The 22,061-nt window shown below is 45.1% G+C and overlaps 1 protein-coding gene across 8 annotated transcripts in view; it reads right to left on the reverse strand.

Annotated features, from left to right (window-relative positions):
- Positions 1-22,061, reverse strand: part of DENND1A (DENN domain containing 1A) — a 269,468-nt gene that overhangs the window by 161,328 nt on the left and 86,079 nt on the right. For all 8 annotated transcript variants that reach the window (XM_081847502.1, XM_081847498.1, XM_081847500.1 and 5 more), the window contains exons 4-5: positions 12,294-12,343; positions 2,052-2,171 (exon numbers count right to left, since the gene is read on the reverse strand). In XM_081847502.1, the coding sequence (XP_081703628.1) occupies positions 2,052-2,171; positions 12,294-12,343 (170 nt within the window). The remainder of the gene's footprint in view (positions 1-2,051; positions 2,172-12,293; positions 12,344-22,061) is intronic.

The raw sequence follows: 22,061 nt of genomic DNA on the forward strand, positions 1-22,061 counted from the left end.
CAGCAACTCCATCTTCAAAACAAACCACAAAACTGACAGACCAGTGAAAGATTTAGATGGAACCAATTTCCCTTCAAGGATCTCTTACATCCACTTTATTCAAAATAAATTTTACAATCGCCCAGGGATTACGTGCGGCCACAGTTCCTCCTTTGAAAAGTAGCTCCTTTCCAGCGCAGCAGGAGAGAGCGGGGTCTTATGCCTGTGCTGCGAATCTTGAGAGGAGAGGGAGGGCCATAGTCAGCGGTGGAGCACCTGCCTTGCAAGCAAAAAGCCCCGGGCTCCATCCCCGCTGGTATCTCCAGGTAGTTGGAAGAGAATCCCCTCTGAAGTCCTGGAGAACCTCCTGCTTCCTTTCCAGAGCCATTACTGTTTTTAACAATAACTCAAGGAAACTATATTTACTCAGACAAACCTCACTGAAGTGCAAACCAGCCATACCCTAACCTCCCAGAGTTCCAAGCAAGGGCAGCCTGGGCTGGTGAGGTGTGATTTTGGCCCAAGATAAACATAGTGGGTGGAGGAAAAACTGCTGCTCACCAGGCTCAACTCCACAACTCATCTTCAGGACCGGGGCCAAGTCCAAGATCACAAGTAGTACAAGAGCACAAAACTGTCCGAGGCACCATATTTTTGAGCAACATTTATGTGTGGCAAAGTGGCAGTGGACAAGTTTTATTTTCCTCCCAGCCCCTGTACGGGTGATATAATTTGGGTTTTTCTATCTGGATTTTCCACTTTAGGCACCAAAGCATTATTGGTCAACTGCTTGATTAGCCTTCACTTATCAAAAGCTTCCGTCCTGGTTTAGGAGCAATTAGCCACGAGGGTCATTCTTGAGGAAACGGATGCAAGAGGAACATAGTTGCACTGCAAGGGCCAGGGATACAAAACAGAACACAGCCTGCACCCTTAGTAGTCTTTGTAAACAAAGTCAGCTTATTTACGCTGCAAAATATGTAGGGTCGTGGTGCCTCAGTTCTGGAACACCCTCTGCCTGGTGTCATATGGCTGGTCACATGTTTCTTTGTCACTGTTCAGTGAGAACGGGCTCATTTTTTCTCATTTTGCTGGCTATGGTTAGAATGTTTTTGAGCATGGGGTTTGTTGTTTCATAGTAATGATGTTGTGTTCTTGTAATTCGATATTGGTGAGATTTTACTGTTATCTTAATTGTGCTCTGTGGTTTGTAATGGTATGATTTATTTTTACGTAAACAGCTTTGAGGTCACTTGTGGCAAAATGGTGTATATAAGCACATTGTTGTTGTTGTTGTTGTTGTTGTTTCAATCATTGCTGAGATGTGCAGCACTCATTTACATGCATATACACTCTTGCACTGTTTATTCATGTGAATGTTACGAAAATAGAGTGTGTCCGAACCCTTCCCAGGGCACCTCAGTGCACCAGAATCAGGGAATACCTCTCTCTTTCTTAAAAACTGAAGCTCCTCATGGGAAGAAGGAGGAGGGGGAGGAACTGTCCTCCTGTAAAATGAAGTGAGTGCAAAGGATATGGGAGCCAGGCAAACACCCTCCTGATTAATGCCCAACAAAAGTGGCCAGTGCAGATTGCCTTTGTTCACACAGCAACAGTCTTGTGGCATGCTTGAGAATGACATGATGTGTGCCGACTCCCAAGAAATACCTCTCTTGTTCCAATCAAAACTCCTTCACAGAAAAATTACCTATACAGACTTCTACGCAGCCAGTTTGTGGCAGCAACTGTCCTCTCTCGCAGCCAGTTCACCACAGGGACAAGGCGATGATTCTCCCATCAACTCAGAAACAACTGAGTCAAAAAAAATTAAAAATGCTGATAACAGGAGAGAAAGAACGCCAGAGCACAAGAAGTTTTCTGGCACGCACACACACACACACACACACACACACACACATCTCCTGAAGTCCAGTGACTTCCCGAGGAACAGATAGGAAAGTGATTCTCTTAACAGCTGGAAAGTGTTAATTAAAAGCAACAGAAGCAGGATGTCAACATTGCTTCCCAGAGCAAGGCAGTGGCGGCAGCAGAAGGGCTGCATTCTAACTTACCTTAAGATACAGAAGCAAGTCTTGGCCCCCGACGATAAGCGGCAGAACCCAAACCTCTGCTTGCTGTCAATGTCTGTGAGCACAAAAGTGAAGTTCTGGCCAACTTGGCCAACTGTGAGGCTGGAAATGGGGAGAACAAAGGAATCTATTAATGGGCTGTTCATTGCAACCACGCCAAGTATCTAAACAGACTTAAGTCACTGAACCAGCAGCACTTCCTCTCTCTGTGCCGCTTCTGAGAAAAGAAAGGCAGGTAAAGCTCCAGTTTAGCTGGACCCACCGTGGTAAGTACAGTACTACCTAAAACCAAAACTGCACCAGCCCCAAACCTTTGAATTTAAGGATCCCTTAAATTTATGATACTGAGGCAGAGCCAACATCCCACGTGTGTTTGCTGAATCACCTCCCCCCTGGCTTCTTTGCAGATTATAACCTTACAATTTAGGAAGAGTTTCATGATTCACATTTATTAATAAATAGTACAAACCACAGGGACAACCACCACAGCACTAGCCATAATACTAATACTGTAGTGTCATCACTGTACACAGTTGGGATGGAGCACCTGTGGCCCCCAGGTGTCACCCCAGCCCACATGGCCAGTGCTCAGGGGTGATGAGGACTGAAGCCCAGCAACTTCTGGAGGGCCGGACACATGACTGCTTTACCAAGCCCAAGAGGACAGGTCTCTGTCCTGAGGGGCTTCCAATCTAAAATTCAACCCAAGGGAGAAAACGGGGGGAGGGGGGGAGAAGCAAGGATAAACAAGGGGAAATAGGCAGTTTTAGTCAAATGGATTTAGGCTTCTTTACAGGGTGCAACAAACTTTCCCTCTTTGTCTTCTTATATCATGGGGTAACAGTCAGTGCTTCAGTAAAGGAAACAGGTATGCCAACAGCCAGATGAGAGCAATGTGTCAGTTCTGCCAAAATTAGTTTTGAAGATAGGAGGGTGCATCTGAGCATGCGCAGAGTGTCTTTCCCTTAAATTTGGGATTGCTAGAGATAGGCTTCCACGACCTCTCTCCACCACTGGAAATTAGCCACTGAGAAGCAGCACAATAACTCAAGGTAATTTTAAAGAAGCCAAATGGCCTTCTGAAACACGGCAGACTTTTCAAAAGGCATTCTGCCCCCAACACAGAGCGAATACGTAAGATGACGTCTCCTATGACAACATGCATGCATTGTCAAACAATGCTTTTTGCTTCGGTTAATTAAGATTATGATGATTAACTAATACTTCTTTAAACAGGTGACAACCCTAGTTTTTAATAGATTGATCTAACCCAGCTTTCCTCAACCTGGTCCATCCAGCTGTTACAGTTCCCACCACAACCTAATCAGCCAAACATTGCAGTCCTACTTTATATAAGTGGGTTTCTGCAGAAGACTTGTTTGGTGGCAAATACCATCTAACACCTTCTCAGCTAGACAAGGCCAGTGTTTTGGGTCTGACCTTTCGTGGGAAGTTATTTGTTTGTGTTAAGGATGTCATCACTAACAGAGATTCCGAATTACTAAATTTTTTTAAAAGCCAGCCATAAAACTGGCTAGGTAGGGAAAAACCCAACATATCTGAAGAACTGCATAAGCCTTTTGGCTGTTGTGGCCAAAACTGCAAGTTTCAGCCAGGTGTGTGAAGACACTACCCAAAGAAAAAATGTTATCTCTCTAACTAGGCCTTCCCGTTAATCAACAGAAAGGTTATATATCTTATTTAAGAGAGATTTTAAATTCCATTCTATGTAACCAGGTATTTGATACTGCTGATTACCACCAACTGAAGACAACTAGTTTTAGGTCTGTTTGTCCTAGGTCTTTGGGTAGATAATTATAGATGGATAACATTATTATTATTATTATTATTATTATTATTATTATTATTATTAAATTTACATGAAGCTTTCAAACTATGTAACACAACCAACACAGTTATGCAGCACTCTCTCTTTTTATATATATAAAAAAAATTAGACTCTATGTCCAGAATAGAAAGCTTTGAGTTTTCTCAAGAAACAGGGAGAGAACTTTTGGTTACTTCTTTTTTAAAACTAAAGTATTCATTTAAGGGGGAAAACTGCACACAAAAGGGATGCTGTGTTTCCAGGTTTGGATAACATTTTATACTTTTAATAATACCTCAGTTCAAAAACGTTCAGACCCATTTCCCCAAGTTTACTACAAGTAAAAAAATAAACTACTGTATTCCAGGGACAAAAGGGGGGGAGGAAATTAAATGGGAGCGCAGAATATGCCCTAACAAAAAGGCGCAGCCTTTCCTTTGAATTGTGCCTGAATGCTGAACGCTCCAGAGTCCTCCTCCGAGAGGTGCTGTAGCAGCAAGACTGCTCTTCACCAAAGCTCACCCTCTTTGCACAATTGCTCCAAAGCACATCCCACACACCAAGGAACAATCTTGATAACACGGTTCATATCTGGGCCTTTTCTGAAAGTTATGATCAACTTGCACTCTGTGGCAAGGTGCTCATTTGCCTTGCCTACAAGAGAGCAAACAATGCAACAATATTGTTTGACAATGCTGGGCCCCCTCCTGCCTTGCAAAGGAGCTCACCTCTATAGGGGCAACTCCTCAAACACTCTTAAAAAAAAAACATCTCTGGCTAAAAACCGAAGCAGAGCAGGGGGAAGAAAGGCACCTGAAGCTAAAAGCAGGGGTACAAAGCCTCCTTTCCTAACACTATAATTAGTAAAGGATATTACTGCTAGCAGCTTGATACCTCTCTCATAAATAACAGCTTGCTTTATACCATGTGTGAAACCTATTACTTAAAGCATGAATTTCCAGAATGGGGTACAGGAGGAAAAACGTATATAACATGCAGCCTAATTTCTTTATGCTTTGCCAGGTTTTTGTGAATGCCACATCACACACAAGCAAATTGCAGGCTTGTGATCCTGAGCTCACTCCTACAGAACAATCAGGCATGGCTCAGAGACAAAGCAGAGGACTGGATCATTCTTTAAGAAGGCCAAAGGCTAACAATACTTAGCATGTGTAGAGCACTTTCAGCATTCAAAGTGCTATATACTTATTTTCAAGAAAACCTCAGCGCAACTCCATTAAGGGTTAGGTCAGAAATATTATCCCTATAGAAGCAGGGGGCTGAGGCTTCGAGAGTGACCAGCTAGCCTAAGGCCACCTGGAAGATTTGTGGCCAAGCTGAAATTGAACCAGTAGCCTTGAAGTTTCTTCTTTGTGGAAACTGCACAACAACAGCTTTTCTGATGCATGGAGTAACTCTCTGTTCATTCATACAGTTGTCTTGCTAACTGCTGCATTTGTAAATAAATTTATGGTGGCACACTGTTTATTCTTCAACCTGGGTTACCTTATACCCATTAGGTAAAGGCAAAGGGATCCCTGACTATTAGGTCCAGTCGTGACCGACTCTGGGGTTGCGGCGCTCATCTCGCTTTATTGGCTGAGGGAGCCGGCGTACAGCTTCCGGGTCATGTGGCCAGCGTGACTAAGCCGCTTCTGGCAAACCAGAGCAGCACACGGAAATGCCATTTACCTTCCCGCCGGAGCGGTATCTATTTATCTGCTTGCACTTTGACGTGTTTTTGAACAGCTAGGTTGGCAGGAGAAGGGACCGACACCCCGTCGCGGGGATTCGAACCGCCGACCTTCTGATTGGCAAGTCCTAGGCTCTCTGGTTTAACCTACAGTGCCACCCGCGTCCCTATACCCATTGGGAGGGATGTCTAATTGCTCAACCCACTTTTTGAAGGTTTGCAAACCAAGATTGTCTCAGAACTTCCATCTGTCAAAATGTAATATGGGCGGAAAAAAACAAAATAAACTATAGGGAAGGCAGAAGGGCCGAGACTAAGGAATCTGGTGCAAGAACACTCTTCATGTAAAAACCTATAGGATGACATTATACTAGTCTCTCTGCCTGCCTTGATACACCATCTGCAGAAAGATCAGGCTCAAACCCAGCATCACCCTTACACCAGAGGTTGTAAGGGTGGATAAGTACTGCCTGCTAGACACCTTATGAAATGTCTAGAGCACTTCATTCTGTGGGAACTTATCTGCAAAGCAACTGCTCTCTCCTTGGGTCTGAGCTTTGAAACTTTATTCACAGGAGAGTGAGACTGGCAGGCATAAAGACCTCTCAGCAGGAGATTGGGCCAGGTAAACACCCTTCTGAATTCAACCCCCTAATTCTCTCTCATTCTTGCAGTGTAAAAACCTATGATGAGATCCAGGTTCCCTACTATTAAAATGCAGCTTGGACCTACAAGTAATGCAATCAGGAACTAGGGAGGCATCCTCACCAACGTGGGAATCCTGTGAACAGCCGAGGTAAAAGGCCATGTCTTCTCCAGATGAGAAAACGGGAGCCTAAGAATGAGAAGGCAGCAGAGAAGGTCCCAGCAATACAGAAAGGGAGAACAAACAAGCAATGCTTTCAATGCCAGGCCTCTGCCTAGGAATCTCCAAAGACCCTCTCCAATGGCCATTCTACTTGGTCTGTGGATGCAAGGTTACTATGGTGATTCAATGCTTAATTTTAGTAAGAGGAAGGTTAGAGGATGAGAGACATATGCCACACTGGTCCACAATTAAAACCAGAGCATTTATGAGGCGGGCACACCTTCTATGACAAAAGGAGATTGGTTTTCATTAACTTGCTAAGGCACTAAGATAAATCTGAGTCTCCCTTTTCCACAAGTGAGAACCTCTGGTTCAATGATCCCTGAGGAACAGGGGCAGGAACAGTCTCTTCTATGGTTCAGCGCTGTGCTAGTAGCTGGAGCTGCAAAACCAGCATCTAGGAATTCCCTAAGCAGGGAAGTCAACATTGTGCAGGCCAAGAAAATATCCTGCTGGCCAGGCAGTCAGGGCCCAGACAACACAACCATTCACTGCTCTGCCGTATGCCAAGCTGCAGCTGACGACTCCCCAGGAACCTCACTCAGCTCTCCTTGCCCAGAGACAGATTCCCAAACTTACCAGTCACATCACAGCTCCCATCACCATCTGCACCACCCCCACTTGTCACTTTTTACCAGGATGACAAGGAACCATTTGTGAGTACTCTGGGATTGGTCAGTCAACCAGCTACCAATCCATCTATCAGTTACCTTGTTCAACCCACATTTTACCAGCTTCCTCGCAAGAATATCACGGAATACTTTGTCAATAACCCATTCCTTTTTGTGAATGATGAAACAGCCACAAAACAGCAAGGACTCCAGCTGGGCCACCCAAAAGAGATGGACAGGATGAGCATAGCAAAACTGGAAGCCACCCAGAGTGGCAGGGGCACCCTGTCAGATGAGCTGGGTACAAATAAATTATTATTATTAGCCATCGGGAATTGTGGGAAGCCCCCAGAGTGAGCCAAGAAAGGGCACTGAAGGTAGGCAGAGAAGAAGGGGGGAGGCGCCTTTTTCCCTTCCCAGAGCAAACAGTGATTATTTCACCAAGACCATCTCTGGGTAATGCTTGCCAAAATTACAGCATTATCTCTAGTTATTCTTTTATTCAATTAAAAGTTCAAAGAATCATGAAACTGAGATGAAAGGAACATGGGGTGGGGGAGACAGGCCAATGTTCGAAGGCAGGACAATTCTCCACCAGCGCCAAGGCCTCTCAGCCTTTCACTCCATCCCAAGATCCACCCTTAGCTTGTGCCAAGAAACAGATGTTAGCTTCCTTCCAGAAAGGGACCTGCCCAGAATTGATTGTCTTAATCAGAGTTATAAACCTGGGGCTGTTCAGATCCGCATAGGAAGAGGTAGGGAAGTAATTGACAAAGCTCATTTCTGCTTCCAGTGTATGAGTCTTTTTAAGTCGCAACGGCAACAAAATGGTGATGAGAGGATGGAATCAGACTCCCCTACCCCTAAGCCCTGCCACAGAAATTCATGAGGTTTTGCCACATTCCTCTTCCACTGGGGTCCTTTTATTTAAGGAGCTGCACAGATACACAGGCAATTCAGCAGAAGACCAGTGTATCTAGGGGCTTGCGGTGGGAGGAGGGTTTTTCCTCCGCACCGCCAACATTCAGAACAGTGTATCTACAGGGCAGGGAAGGAATTCAGTGGTTAATTTCTATGGGGAGGGGGTAGGTCCTGGAGCTGAAGCTTATTGTGAGCCCCCTTCCACACTAACATGAAAGCTCTGTAGCATCCCCAGACACAAAGGACTCTGCACACCACCAGAGGCACTCTTTTCTTCATTATTTCGCTTGTTACAACAATTGAGTCCAGCATTCAAAGCATAAATTACAATTGAATACAGCATTCAAAGCATAAATTAAGCCCCGGCAAAAGTGTGTGTGTGTGTGCGCGCGTTGTATATACAAAAAATATCAACCAGTTATGCAAACAGGGTTGGGGTAAGTTAAAGAATGGGCTGATGCTATTAAAATGCCCAACTCCTGTGTATATCCTCATGTCAGTAGAGTTTTACTTTGTTTTTTTAAAGAGATTTTTGGCTTTTAAAAATATATAAAGAACATATTGATTTATCCCCTGGATACATATTCAGTCTGGCCTGTGGGGTAAAAATGATAGGTGAACAAATGCTCAGAGGAAAATACAAGTATGAATTGCAAATAATCATGATTTATTCAAGGGTGGGGGTGGGGAGACCCTCCTGCCTGCAGATGCCATGCAAATTCCACAGAAATGAGGAAAACATGTTTCTGGAACGATTGTGATTAAGATCAGATTTAGATTATGGTCAAAAATAGTTCTTGACGTTAGCTACTGCAAGTCTAAGGAGATGGGAGCCCGGGAGCGGCAGGGGTACCACTTCACACAATGTGAATATTTACTACCAAGCGAACGAGGAAATACTGCTGTTAAAAAGTCGGCAGCAAGAGCATCTGCTTCTTCTAGATATTTGCACTAGAAGACCAGTTGTGTGGTTTAAGATCATGCTTTCCATCCGCTGCAGAGCCCAGGAGGAAGGTGTTCTTGGCAATCCGCTTCCTTCCCCTGAAGGCTCGGCAGAGCTCATCTTGAGACATCTTGCTTGGCCACATCCAGGGTAAAGGCAGCATAAGGAAATACCAATACACAAGGCAAAAGGGAACTTTGCTTTTTGGTAGGTGTTTGCTATCATTTCTGTAGCTGGGTTAGAGATTTGAAAGTGCTTACCTGGCCCAGAATGGGGCACATTAAGAAGCAAAAATACAGTGGTGCCTCGCAAGACGAAATTAATTCGTTCCGCAAGTTTTTTCTTCTTGCGAGTTTTTCGTCTTGCGAAGCACGGTTTCCCATAGGAATGCATTGAAAATCAATTAATGCGTTCCTAGGGAGACCGCCTTCAGACCAGGTCCGGGGACAGTCCTTCTCCCACCGCCAGCCTTCAGAAGAGTTCCTGCAGGGCTGCCTAGGCTGCGGATAGCAGCCTGCTGCCCGGCGCAAGGGGCGCTCTGAAGCAGAGCGCCCCTCGCGCGGGGCAGACATTCGCAGCTTGGGGAGCCCTGCAGGACTTCCCCGCAGGGCTCTCCAAGCTGCGGATAGCAGGCTGCTGCCCTGCACGAGGGGCGCTCTGCTTCAGAGCGCCCCTCGCGCGGGGCAGACATTCGCAGCTTGGGGAGCCCTGCAGGACTTCCCCACAGGGCTCTCAAAGCTGCGGATAGGGGCAGCAGGCTGCTATCCGCAGCTTGGAGAACTCTTCTGCGGGGAACTCTTCTGAAGGCTGGCGGGGGAGAAGGGCTTTTCTTCCCACCGCCAGCCTTCAGAACAGCCTTCTGAATGTTGGCGGTGGGGAGGAAAGCCCTCCTCCCACCGCAAGCCTTCAGGACAGGTCCAGGAACAGAGGGGAAGGCGGCAGCGCTTCTCCTCTGTTCCCGGACCTGTCTTGAAGACTTGCGGTCTTCAAGACAGGTCCGCTGCGCGCCTTCTCCTCTGTTCCCGGACCTCCAACCGCAAGCCTTCAGGACAGGTCCAGGAACAGAGGATGTGATGGCCTGGGATTCCGATTCAGAGGATGAACCAGAGGAATCCCAGCCTGCACAGGAGTCCCCGCCTCCAGGGCCGGCTGAACTGGGGCAAGGCCTAGATGCTGAAGAGCCTGCACCTGTGACAGAGCATCAGGAGCTGGCCCCAGGTGAAGCCCTTCTGGCCCCAGAGGGGCTTGACGACTCAGTGGCCACAGGTGAGCCTCCTCCAGGGCCCAGTAACCCTTCGGCCTCTCCTGATCTGCAGAGGCTTAGGGCAGAGAGGCGAAGGGAACTGGTTGCCCCCAGGAGGAGTGCTCGCCTTAAGGCCAGAGGAGGCGGGGCTCCTGGGGGTCGGGACCGCCCCCGGCCTTAGAAGAGGATAAAAGCCCAGTCAGCCTGGCCCCAGGTTGCGGGAGCAACGTCGTTGTTGGCTTTGGACCTTCCTGTGTTCCTGATCCCTGCTTGGCCTCCTGTTCCTGACTATCCGGTGTTCCAGTTCCCAGCTTGGCCTCCTGTTCCAGCGTACCTGTTCCCCGCCCGGCTCCCCGTCTTGGACCTCGCCCCTCTTCGTGTGGACTCTGCTTACACCCACGGTACCTTCCCCCGGGACCAGCACAGAGGAGAAGGCGCGCTGCGCTTCCCCGCTGTCCCCGGAGATTTCCCTATGGGCTTTCGTCTTGCGAAGCAAGCCCATAGGGAAATTCGTCTTGCGAAGCCGCTAAAAATTGGAAAACCCTTTCGTCTTGCGGGTTTTTTGTTTAGCGAGGCATTCGTCTTGCAGGGCACCACTGTAAGTGAATCAGCTATATTATCATCACTATCATCTCAGTATTCCTAGCTCAGGAAAAAGAGTTCCCAAAGAGAAGGCCACAGGCAAACTATTCGGCTAGTACTAGCACAGCTGCCCCAAATATTCCCCATTAATATATGAAGCCCCCTTCCAGTGAATTGGATGGCAGTCCAGTTAGCCCACTACGGCCTCCTCAGGCTAGAAGGAGCTCTTCAAGGTCTCAGGCAGAGAGGGGCTTTCCCCATCACTGGCTATGTGGTCAATTTGAGTGGTGACGCTGGGGGTAGGACTTTCTGCAGCAAAGGCTGCACTCCACCACTCAGCTCTCCAGGTGAATTTCATATGGATATTCATGCCAAAACTAGCACCAAAGGAGAATGGATGGGCCGACGTTGCATGGATGCCGTCTCTACGTCAGGAGGAGCTGGGGGGTTAAATGGCCAGCGGCTGCTGCTGCTGCCTCCGCCATTGGCTGGGAGCTGTTCCCCGCTCCATCCTCTGAGGAGAGGAGGAGGAGTCGACCACTGAAGTAGCACTACGCTCAGCTTCGCGGTTGACTTCCTGCACTTCCTTTGAGCATTGGGGGAGGCTGGCCCCCTCTCCCAAAAATATTGAGGGGGCCCAAAAGGGCTCGGCCCCTAGGAGATGGCACCCCTGACTAGGACATTTGGCACAGTGGAATGATTAGAAGAAAAAGAACTACTCACCTTGCCACTGCTATTCCTCCCTTTTTGTCCTCCCTGGAGTCTGCTCCTGGGTTCTATCTTTCCTCTTCTGTTTGGCCTTAATGCCCTTGGCCTCATTTACCTGCACCGCCATATAAGCCTAGTGGCTGGATTGGCCCACACAGATTTTAGTTTGCAGACACCCGTGAGCATTGCATAGCAACGCCAACCACGTCATGTGGCAGTGAGGACAAACAAGAAGGCGAATGATGGCAAGAATAGCAGCAGCAGCAGAACAATGAGACTGAGGGCTAAAACCACCAGATGTGGAGGGCACTAAGTAGCTCTGGATCAGCCCAGTTCAAAATCCAGATATTTAGCTCCAGATATTGAGAGTGCATGGGCGGGAGGCAGCACACATATTTTTACTACTCCAATCAAAACTTTTGAAACTCTAGAAAGTTCCAAAATTAAATAAACACAGCAACTCACACTTGCAGAATACCTATAACCATGGTTGTAAATGCAGCAAGTTGTCAAGCACAGGAGTCTAACCATTAAATCAGCAGAAGTTTTAAGTTTGGCATTAAAAGCTTCATTAGTAGCAAGAAGAAAAGTGATACGACTGTTGGTCGAAGCATGGTAAAATTTAAACTTTTTTGATGGTGCCTATAAAAATCCTTAGAAAAAAGGATGTTGCCACTATAATTTACACTTGGGTGTTTTAAATCAGGTTCAGGTAGGAAAAGCATTAAGAACGATGCGGTTTTTATTCTCTGCAACTGTTTTATTGACAGAGGGCTATTTTTGTTTTTGTTTTTCCCTTCTTGTAAAGTACAGAAATCTAACACTACCTGTCCACACAGAAGGGGAAGCAGAACTTGGTCAGAGTCTGTAGAATTTCCTGTGGAGAGAAAGGGGGAGAGAGAGAGAAAAGAGAGAGATAATTTATACATCTAATGGGACCAATAAATCTAACATTAACCACAGAACACAATCTTATAACTTTGCCCTGAAGAAACAAGAGACAGATGAAGAGAAATGTGCTTTATCAATTACATGGAGGGAGTACCAGGCAGTCAATCATGTGAAATAATAAACATGATCAAACTTCATTAAAAATGAAAAATTAATCAAGATTCACACATGGGCAGGCAGCAGGAGCCCTCCAGCGGACCTCCGGAGGGAAGGAGGTGGCTGAGCCAGTGTGCGTTAACTTGCCTCTGGGGAGACGCTCCGACCTGACCATATGGACACCAGTGAACACCATCCGGCCAAGACAGCTCTTTGGCCTGGCAGCATTTCCTCTCCTGGCACAGCACTTGCTCGTATCCTAGGAACAAGGGCTGCTGGGAGTGGAAAAGGCTTCCCAACAAACACAGCACAGAATAAAACCAGCAAAGGCTCTCCGGAGCTATCCTAGGCACACTGTCCCTCTCGCCACACTGCAGGGGGGTCACAGGCAGCATGGAGGCTTTTAAGAGAAGGCTTAGCAGAAGTTTGCTTTCGGGAGAAAATTACAAGTCACAGAAACTTACGACAGTGAGCTGAATAATACAATGCAATAATGTAAGTAAGGGCTGAGGGGAGGAAGTTAAGATTCCATCTATATGTATATTTCTTAAATCTTGAAAACAAAACACTTTAGGACCATCTGTTCTCTGAATATCCCTCTAAAAGGAATCACAGAGATTAAGTTCTTCTTTGTTTAGTGTAGTTCAGGAAGTGAGGTACACAAGCACAATAGCGCGTCGAGGGAAAATTACCCAGAACAGCACAAGAACCAGGGAAGCTCTAGCTCTGTGTTTAAAAGTAAAAACATTCAATATTGTCCTTTTTATAAAAACGACATTACGTTGCCCATTCTCTACGTATTTACATATTCAAGAATGAAGAATAAGTCAAGTGGTTTTTGATGATTTTTTAAGTGGAACTACATTAAACAAACACTTGATAAAATTAATGATCAATTTACAAAACGAAGCACTTTCCAGGCCAGTAATAATAAATTATCTGTGCTAGCAGAAGTGATGCTTCGTGCTTCATTTATTTTTAAAACCACTTCCATCATTTAACAAATAAACCACATCAATCTAATCACCCATTCAATGGAGCAGAAAACATATTGACTCTCCTGGCAAGAACATGGTCCTCCTACACAATTCAATTGAGCATGCCCCATTCCTTCATATGCTTTCAAGCTCAATTGCTCAACACTGCATCACCTATTTAAAAAGTGGGGAGAGGAGTAGTATTGCCAAATTAAAGGTTATGGAGCACAGCCAAGGGAAGAAAGGGCCAGGGAGAGAGAAAGAGGAGAGGGGCACAATCTAGGGCTGGGCTGCTCTATAATTTCTCTTCTAAAAGCACAGAACAGCTTGTTTAGACAATGGAATAGTTTAGTGCTTGGTTTATCCCAGGTCTAATGCTTGTGGAAACCAACAAGTGAGACAAAATTCAGTACCTATGTGGATTCCTGCCAGGAGCTTAACAACCCCTCTGTCCCAGGAAGACAGTGAAGAAGAGAAAATGAGGTTGATTGTCTGCTGGGTACGGTTTGGTTTAATGAATCACAACCAGTGCCTGTTAGGGCCGGGCAGTGTCTGGTTTTCAACACTGTGATACATCATCAACTAAACATCACAATATGTAGAGGCTAACAGGGAATGTCCTGGCAACTGGGGCCTGAAACTGACAATTCCTTACTTACCTTTAGCCTACTGCTACAACTGTTGTCTTATATAGTATGGGTAATTTTCTCTAAAAGTAAAGCTGTAGGAGTAATTAGTACCATAGGTAAGTTGAAAGAATGTTCCCTAATAGACACAAGGGACACACAGACAAAGAGAGGGGAGGAGAGGGGGAGAGAGAAGGGGAGAAGGGAGGAAAGAGGCAAAAACAAGAGGGCAAGCTGTTTTTATTTTCTTTAACTCAGAAGTAAATAATCCCAGTTAACTTTTCCAGGGGACTAGCATTGGCTTCCAAGCAAGCCTGGCAGCAGCTCTGGAGTTCTGGGGAGACGAGGCGGAAAGGCTTCCTCTTCTTGCAAGGGTCACAAGAGGGCTTGGGTGTCAGGGTCTCGCAGGCAGACGCTGCCAGCAGAGGGAGCCCAAAGAAAGAGGAAGGAAGGGGAAAGGAGTTCCCAGCAAGACCAGCATCTCCCTCAACCACCTACCAGTCTGGCACCTGCACTTAAAACTAGAAGCTCATGGGGAAAGTTCCCGGGTAGGCTACTTTCTTCAGGGCATGCTCTTTTTTTTTTTTTAAATAATTTTTATTGATTTTACAACATAAACAAAAAACAAATAAACATAACACGACTTCCCCAAACCTCCCCTTCCCTGCATCCATATTTTAAAAAATTTTTAGCAATTCTTCATCCCATTTTTATATTTAATTCTCTTTAAAAAAAATTCTATTTTATAAATTTCAATTTATAGCTGTAATTCTTTGTATCCAATCCCTTGACATCTTAACATTCCGAAATTTTACAACAATTTTTAAGATAGATTTTAAATTTTTTCCAGTCCTCCTCCACTGTCTCTTTCCTCTGGTCACGAATTCTGCCGGTCATCTCTGCCAGTCCCATAAATTCAGTCACCTTGGTCTGCCATTCTTCCAGAGTAGGTAATTCTTTAGTCTTCCAATACTTCGCCAAAAGGATTCTTGCTGCTGTTGTTGCATACATAAAAAAGGTCCTATCTTTCTTTGGTACCAATTGGCCGACCATGCCCAGGAGAAAAGCCTCCGGTTTCTTTACAAATGTCCACTTAAGGATTTTCTTAATTTCATTATAGATCATTTCCCAGTAGGCCTTAATCTTTGGGCAGGTCCACCAAAGGTGATAAAAAGTTCCTTCACATTCATTGCACTTCCAACAATTGTTATTGGGCAAATGATATATCTTTGCAAGCTTGACTGGAGTCATGTACCACCTATAGATCATTTTCATTATGTTCTCTTTCAGGGCACTGCATGCCGTAAATTTAATACCTGTGGTCCATAACTGCTCCCAGTCAGCAAACATGATATCATGACCAATATCCTGTGCCCACTTAATCATAGCTGATTTAACCGTTTCATCCTGTGTATTCCATTTTAGCAGCAGATTATACATTCTAGACAAATTCTTGGTATTGGGTTCTAGCAATTCTGTTTCTAACTTTGACCTCTCCTTCTGAAATCCTAGTTTTCTGTCCTGCTTAAAAGTTTCATTGATCTGGAAATAATGTAACCAGTCTCGAACTTTAGGTTTCAATTTCTCAAAACTCTGTAGTTTCAACTTTTCACCATCATATTCTATAATTTCACAATATTTTGGCCACTCTGTATCCATGTTCAGTCTTTTTACCGCCTTGGCTTCCATTGGTGACAACCACCTGGGGGTTTTACTTTCAAGCAAATCTTTATATCGATTCCATACATTATACAATGCTTTCCTAACAATATGGTTTTTAAAATTTCTATGTACCTTTACCTTGTCATACCATAAATATGCATGCCAACCAAAACTATTATCATAACCTTCCAGGTCCAGAATGTCTGTATTCTCAAGAAGTAGCCATGGTTTCAGCCAGCAAAAAGCCGCTGCTTCATAATAAAGTTTTAAGTCCGGCAGGGCAAAGCCCCCTCTATCCTTTGCATCAGTCAAAATCTTAAATTTTATTCTGGGTTTTTTGCCCTGCCAGACAAATTTAGATATATCTTTCTGCCACTTCTTGAAACAGTCCATCTTATCTAAAATTTGCAATGTCTGGAACAGAAACAATCTTCAGGGCATGCTCTTGAGCTTCTCTGTAGATGGCAGAGCAACAGGGGCAGTAGGAATGAGGAGACGAGCAATGACCAAATTCATGTTTTCCCACATTGCGATTTTTGCATAGCACATGCACACATTGTTATTCACAATACAGTGGACCCTCTGGACATGAATGTAATTCGTTCCAGGGGTCTGTACATACCCCGAAAAATCCTCAAGTAGAGGAGCCGCTTCTGTGCATGCGTGCGCGGTGAATCTCGGAAGAATAGACTTCCAGGTTTGCCACGTTCGCAACCCGAAAGTTACGTTACCCGAATGTAATGTAACCCGAGGGTCCACTGTACATTGCCACGTCAAATATTACGAAATCAGGACCACAAGGTGGACTTCAAACTAGTATTGATCAGTGTATTGACACTTCGCCCAGCCCTAATGTCTGTGCCAGGCTATTTTGTGTCCTAGGCAAAGCTAATCCCTTGCACGCACCCCCCCAAAATACTAACTTCAATTTTCAAAACCAGGCATCCTGTAGAGAAAATGAAGAATACAAAAGTTTAAACTGCTATGTTTATTTTAAATTGCAAGAATAAGGAATACAACTTTGATTATCTGTCTGAAATACAAAAGAAAACGTTTTAGCACATAAATCGTTTTGAATAATCTTGTAAATTTAAGTCTCTAAGTTTTTCCGTTGCAAATTTTGTCACCAATTCCTTCAGGTCAAAAGCTTATGCTTGGGCACGTTCAACTGATGTAGCTGCCAAGCAAACTAGTCTCTTTCTCAACATTGTTAAGCATATTTAAGTTTTTTTATGTTTGAGCTTTGAGAAACTGCTTGCCACTGACACTGGAAGTGTGAGAAGGATCCTTAGAGCAACAGAAATATTGGGCTATTGCTCAGACCTTCAGCACCAGTATCTTTTGTTTCCATTGTGCATCAGTGATTTTTCCAAATCATTGCAAGCCTTAAGTATATCTTCAGTAGATTTTTTTGTTGACACTATAAATATCATACAGGAAGCCAAAGAAGGAATCACATTGCTGTGGCTGTGGGAATATATTCAATAGATTGTATGGTCATGTCTAAGTCAGCATAGCAGAAACCTACTTTGAATTTCTGTGTTGGATCTTGAGGTCTCTTCTTGGGCCTCCTCCTCAAAATACCCTTTCTTTCTCCTTTCTCTAACTTGTTCTGTCCTCAAAGGTTGAGAGAATTTCTAGTTTCTTTGCAATCTCAGTAAAGGTAAAGGTAAAGGTACCCCTGCCCGTACGGGCCAGTCATGTCCGACTCTAGGGTTGTGCGCCCATCTCACTTAAGAGGCCGGGGGCCAGCACTGTTGGGAGAAACTTCCGGGTCACGTGGCCAGCGTGACGAAGCTGCTCTGGCGAGCCAGCACCAGCACAGCACACGGAAATGCCGTTTACCTTCCCGCTATAAAGCGGTACCTATTTATCTACTTGCACTTAGGGGTGCTTTCGAACTGCTAAGTGGGCAGGAGCTGGAACCAAACGATGGAAGCTCACCCCGCCGCGGGGATTCGAACCACCGACCATACGATCGGCAAGTCCTAGGCACTGAGGTTTTACCACAGCACCACCCGCGTCCCCATATTGCAATCTCAGTAGCATCTGTCAAAACTTGTTGAAAACCCTCATCACCTCTGCAGCCCACAAGGAAATTCTTGGTCACTTGCAACTGGCTGGTAGCTGAATTTTTATCAGCTTCCTTATTTTGTTGTAGCTTGCTTATAAGATTGGCTTCAAAAAAGGGTGTTGTACTACGTAACAAGGAATACCACAAACTCGAACTTACAAATTGCAACAGCAAGCTTCAATTCAATACATATTTCCAGAAAAACCTTTTAGGCTTGTGTTTTCAAAGATCTCTATTAAAGCATCATATATATTACCAAGATGATATCTCAGTGGTTTCAGAGCATCGATCTGACTCTCCCATCTTGTTTCATTCAATGGCTTAACATTTATGCTATACACAGCTAGTTAGAATTTGCCAATGCTGGGTCAATGCAGAGAAATAATTAGACATCTGTTGAACCAAACTGAAGAAACCAGTTGCTTCCAGACAACAACAGCATCGTTGACTACCAAGTTTAAAGAGTGTGCATTAAGGGCACAAAAAAGGAACATAGGTTTATGTCCAGGACTTTCTTTGGTACACAATTTGCCTTTCAAGTTACTTCCATTATCATAACCTTGACCACACAGATGCTCAATTGGTAATCCCACTTGCTCAAGCTGACCAAGAAGGCACTTGTAGTCTCCTTTATCCCAAAAAAATGTTCTCTTACGATAACATCAGGCTCAGACATCTCATTATTTAATGGTTTTATTACATCAACATAGCATACAATCATTGTCATTTGTTCAATATGACTAACATCAGGTGTGCAGTCCAGAATAACTGAGTTGTATTTGGCTTACTTTGCATGCGCTAAAATTTTCTGCTTTATAGCACCTGCTACAAGCTGTTTAAGCTCATTTGGCGTATCTTTTCCTACATGGTGAACCATTTTTTTTATCTTCAACACTGCACAAATGGTCATTCATGATGAGATCAAAAGGGATAGATATTCTACAAACTCCAAAAATGTCCATTGCTAGCTGTGTACAACTTTTCAGCTGTACCACGGTATGCCACATTTTGCAAAAGCAATCAAGCATTCCAATATTCTTCAGAATATAAAATAAAAGTAAAATATTATCAGAAATTTATAAGATTCAACAAAAGCTAATCTGTATAAAACTATGCCCCTCAAAGGTCAGTACAGTGTCTACTCTCTGAGGTCTGCACCCCAGGCGGCTGCCCAGTTGGCCTGATGAGAGCACCGGCCCTAGTCACAACTGTGCAGAACTGATTCAATCCTATCTTAGCTATGTTAGGAATTGATCCCCAAAGCCACAAAGGGAGGCTTTCTGGTTTGAAAGCAGGGACATGTGGAAAACAAGGCACATGGATATTCCCACCTACTTGCTGTCAACAAAATTGGCAGAGATTTGGACTGTTCATTTAACTGTCTATGTAATTCCAAAATCAATCCTAAGCCCATGCAGTACAGAACTCTTCCGAAGAGCCCACAATTCCAAAGAGCAGTGCTATTTGAGATCAAGGCGCACTGTCAGCAGCTGTTCTACAGCTCTGGAAATTCCTGCCACTAGAAACTCAACACAGACTGAACATCAGATGGGAACACTCCAAGTCATTGTGTTCATTTGGGCTGGTGATGGTGGAGGTTAAGTTGGTGATTAGCATGAAGTATCTTCAGGTTCACTCATTTTAAGCCTGACTGCTTTTAGCACAAAGCGGCTCCAACAAGGAGAGCTACCGCCATTAAATATTTTAGGTCTGTGAAGCACCACGTGACTACCATTTCAAGTGAGTAAGCACAGCTGTGTTCCTGCCATTCTGTGGGGCAGGGAGTGTTACGCAGCCAGAGCTTTTCTAAGTGGGTGGGATACAGAATTTAAATGGCTTAGGGTGGGCCAAACCAAACATGGTGCCAAGAGAACATGAGAAACCACAACCTATACGCTCTGTAGGTCTCATCTCCCAAGTCTGTGATGCCAACTCTACGTTCATATTTAATAACACCCTCCACTCACTCATTATGAAGCCGCTGAGCGGGTGTGGGGGGCCTGGAACCATTGCCAGCTGCACTGGGCAAGGTGCAGTGGTAACACCTGGCTACAAGAGCCATGCGCTACCAAAGCAGGAGTCTCCCCCACATCACGCCTTCACCTCCTCAACAGAATTGCATACAAGCCCTTCAACTGAGAGCCAGGGTGCTGCAGTGGTTAACAGTGTTGAACCCTGGGAAACCAGGATTCAAATCCCTAGTCGGTCATGAAGCTCCCTGGGTGACCTCAGGCCAGGCACTCACTCTCAGCCTAACCTACCTCACGAGGTTGTTGTGAGGACAAAGTCAGCAGGAAGGTGAACCATGTATGCTACCTTGAACTCCTGGGAAGAAAAATGTAATAAATAAACAAACTCCATAGCTGTGTGCTTTTATAAAACTCATTATCCCCCCCCCCCATTGCATTGCATTTTTTGGGGACTGAGGGTCCACCTTTGTACATGCAGGTACACAAGCTTCTCTTCTGAAGCAAAGGCTCATGCCAATGCCCACACCTTTCCTACGGCTAACTTTGCTTTGTTATGGTAACCTCAGGGAGATAGAAACAAGAAATCACATTCATTTTTGCTTTGATTCATGGTGCCTCCATGTGACAAAAACTGAACATGCCTCCCCTCACACATACCCTTTTTCTCCACCATTTTGTGTGTGTGTGTGTGTGTGAGAGAGAGAGAGAGAGAGAGAGAGAGAGAGAGTGTGTGTGTGTGTGTGTGTGTGTGTGTGTGTTGGGGGTTGTGTGTGTGTGTGTGTGTGTGTGAGAGAGAGAGAGAGAGAGAGAGAGAGAGAGAGTGTGTGTGTGTGTGTGTGTGTGTGTTGGGGGGGAGGGAGAAAGCACAGACACATACACAAAGCCCAGGAACCAAGACGGAGGGGGACGCAGCTGAGAAGATGCAAATCGCCTCGGTAGCTGCTGCTCAGGGTCCCAAGGGCAGAGTGTGCCTGCTTTCTGGATCAATCTCCAAGTTTGTATTTTCACAAATCTTTTTTGTATGCAGTTTGATTTTTAACATTTTAATGAGCATTAAAGGAGAAAGAGAGTGAATCCATATCAGCCAGTCCCTGTCGTTAAAGCGCAGGGCATGAACCGCGTCCCGGGGGGGTTCCAGGAAAGCGCCTCACCGCTGGCTCCAGGACATTTGCCACCTGGCTCAGACAAGGCCCCCCCAACCCCCAACTCCCATTCTTTTCATAATGAAAATACTGCTGACATTATAAACCCCACATGGGCTTTTTAAAATCCCTCTTCATCGATCCAGCAAAATGTGTAACTTATTGGCGACAACACAGCACTCATTGATTAAGTTTGGTTTCAACACCAAAGTTTTCAAAATAAATGAGTCACAAGGGCGACAAGGCAGATTCCCTTGTGTTGTAAAGTAGCCAAGGGAGATGGGGGCAGCCTTGGGGCCCAGGGACTGCCCCACTCCGGCCACCACAGACAGGGGCACCAAGAAACAACTCATTACTTACTCACTTTTACAGCCCAAGGAATTTGAGGCAGGAGTTTGCTGCTACTGTTTTGTTGTTTTTGTTTTTGTTGTTGTTATTCCAAGGGGAGGCCAAGCATCATTCACACACCCAGTGGAATAGATGAGAGAGACAAGAGAGATAGAGACACACTTTAGCAAAAGGTTCCCCCAACCCATTTCAGAACTGAGTGGAGACCTGAACAAAGCTTCACGTATTCAGGTCTAACCCTCCACCCAGAATATTTTATTTTATTATTTATTTCATTTATACCCAGCCCTCCGCCAAGGAGCTCACGGTGGCATGCGCCACTCTCCTCCTCCTCCTCCGCATTTCATCCTCACAGCAACCACCCTGTGAAGTAGGTTAGGCTGAGAGTGAGTAAGTGGCCCAAGGTCGCCCAGTAGGCTTGTGGGGGATTTGAACCCTGGTCTCCCAGGTCCTAGTTCAATGCTTTAACCACTACAGCATACTGGCTCTTTTTGTAGCACGTACTGTGCAAATATATTTTCCACACATACACACTCTGGAGGAAGAATTGATGTAGATCAAGTTCCTGCCTCAGAGGCTCAGACTTTTTACAATCTAGTATTATAGTTAAAGAAGCATATGGCGGCAAATGCCAGAGAAGCCAAAAGAAAAGCAAGCTCAAGCCCAACCCTCCAACAACACCTATCGGTCTCCTCTTTCCTGTGCCCACCCAGTCCCTTACTCTCCCTTGGGGCAGAACTCACATTCTT

The sequence above is a fragment of the Podarcis erhardii genome (genome assembly GCF_964252035.2).
Source record: "Podarcis erhardii genome assembly, chromosome: Z".
Classification (NCBI taxonomy): domain Eukaryota; kingdom Metazoa; phylum Chordata; class Lepidosauria; order Squamata; family Lacertidae; genus Podarcis; species Podarcis erhardii.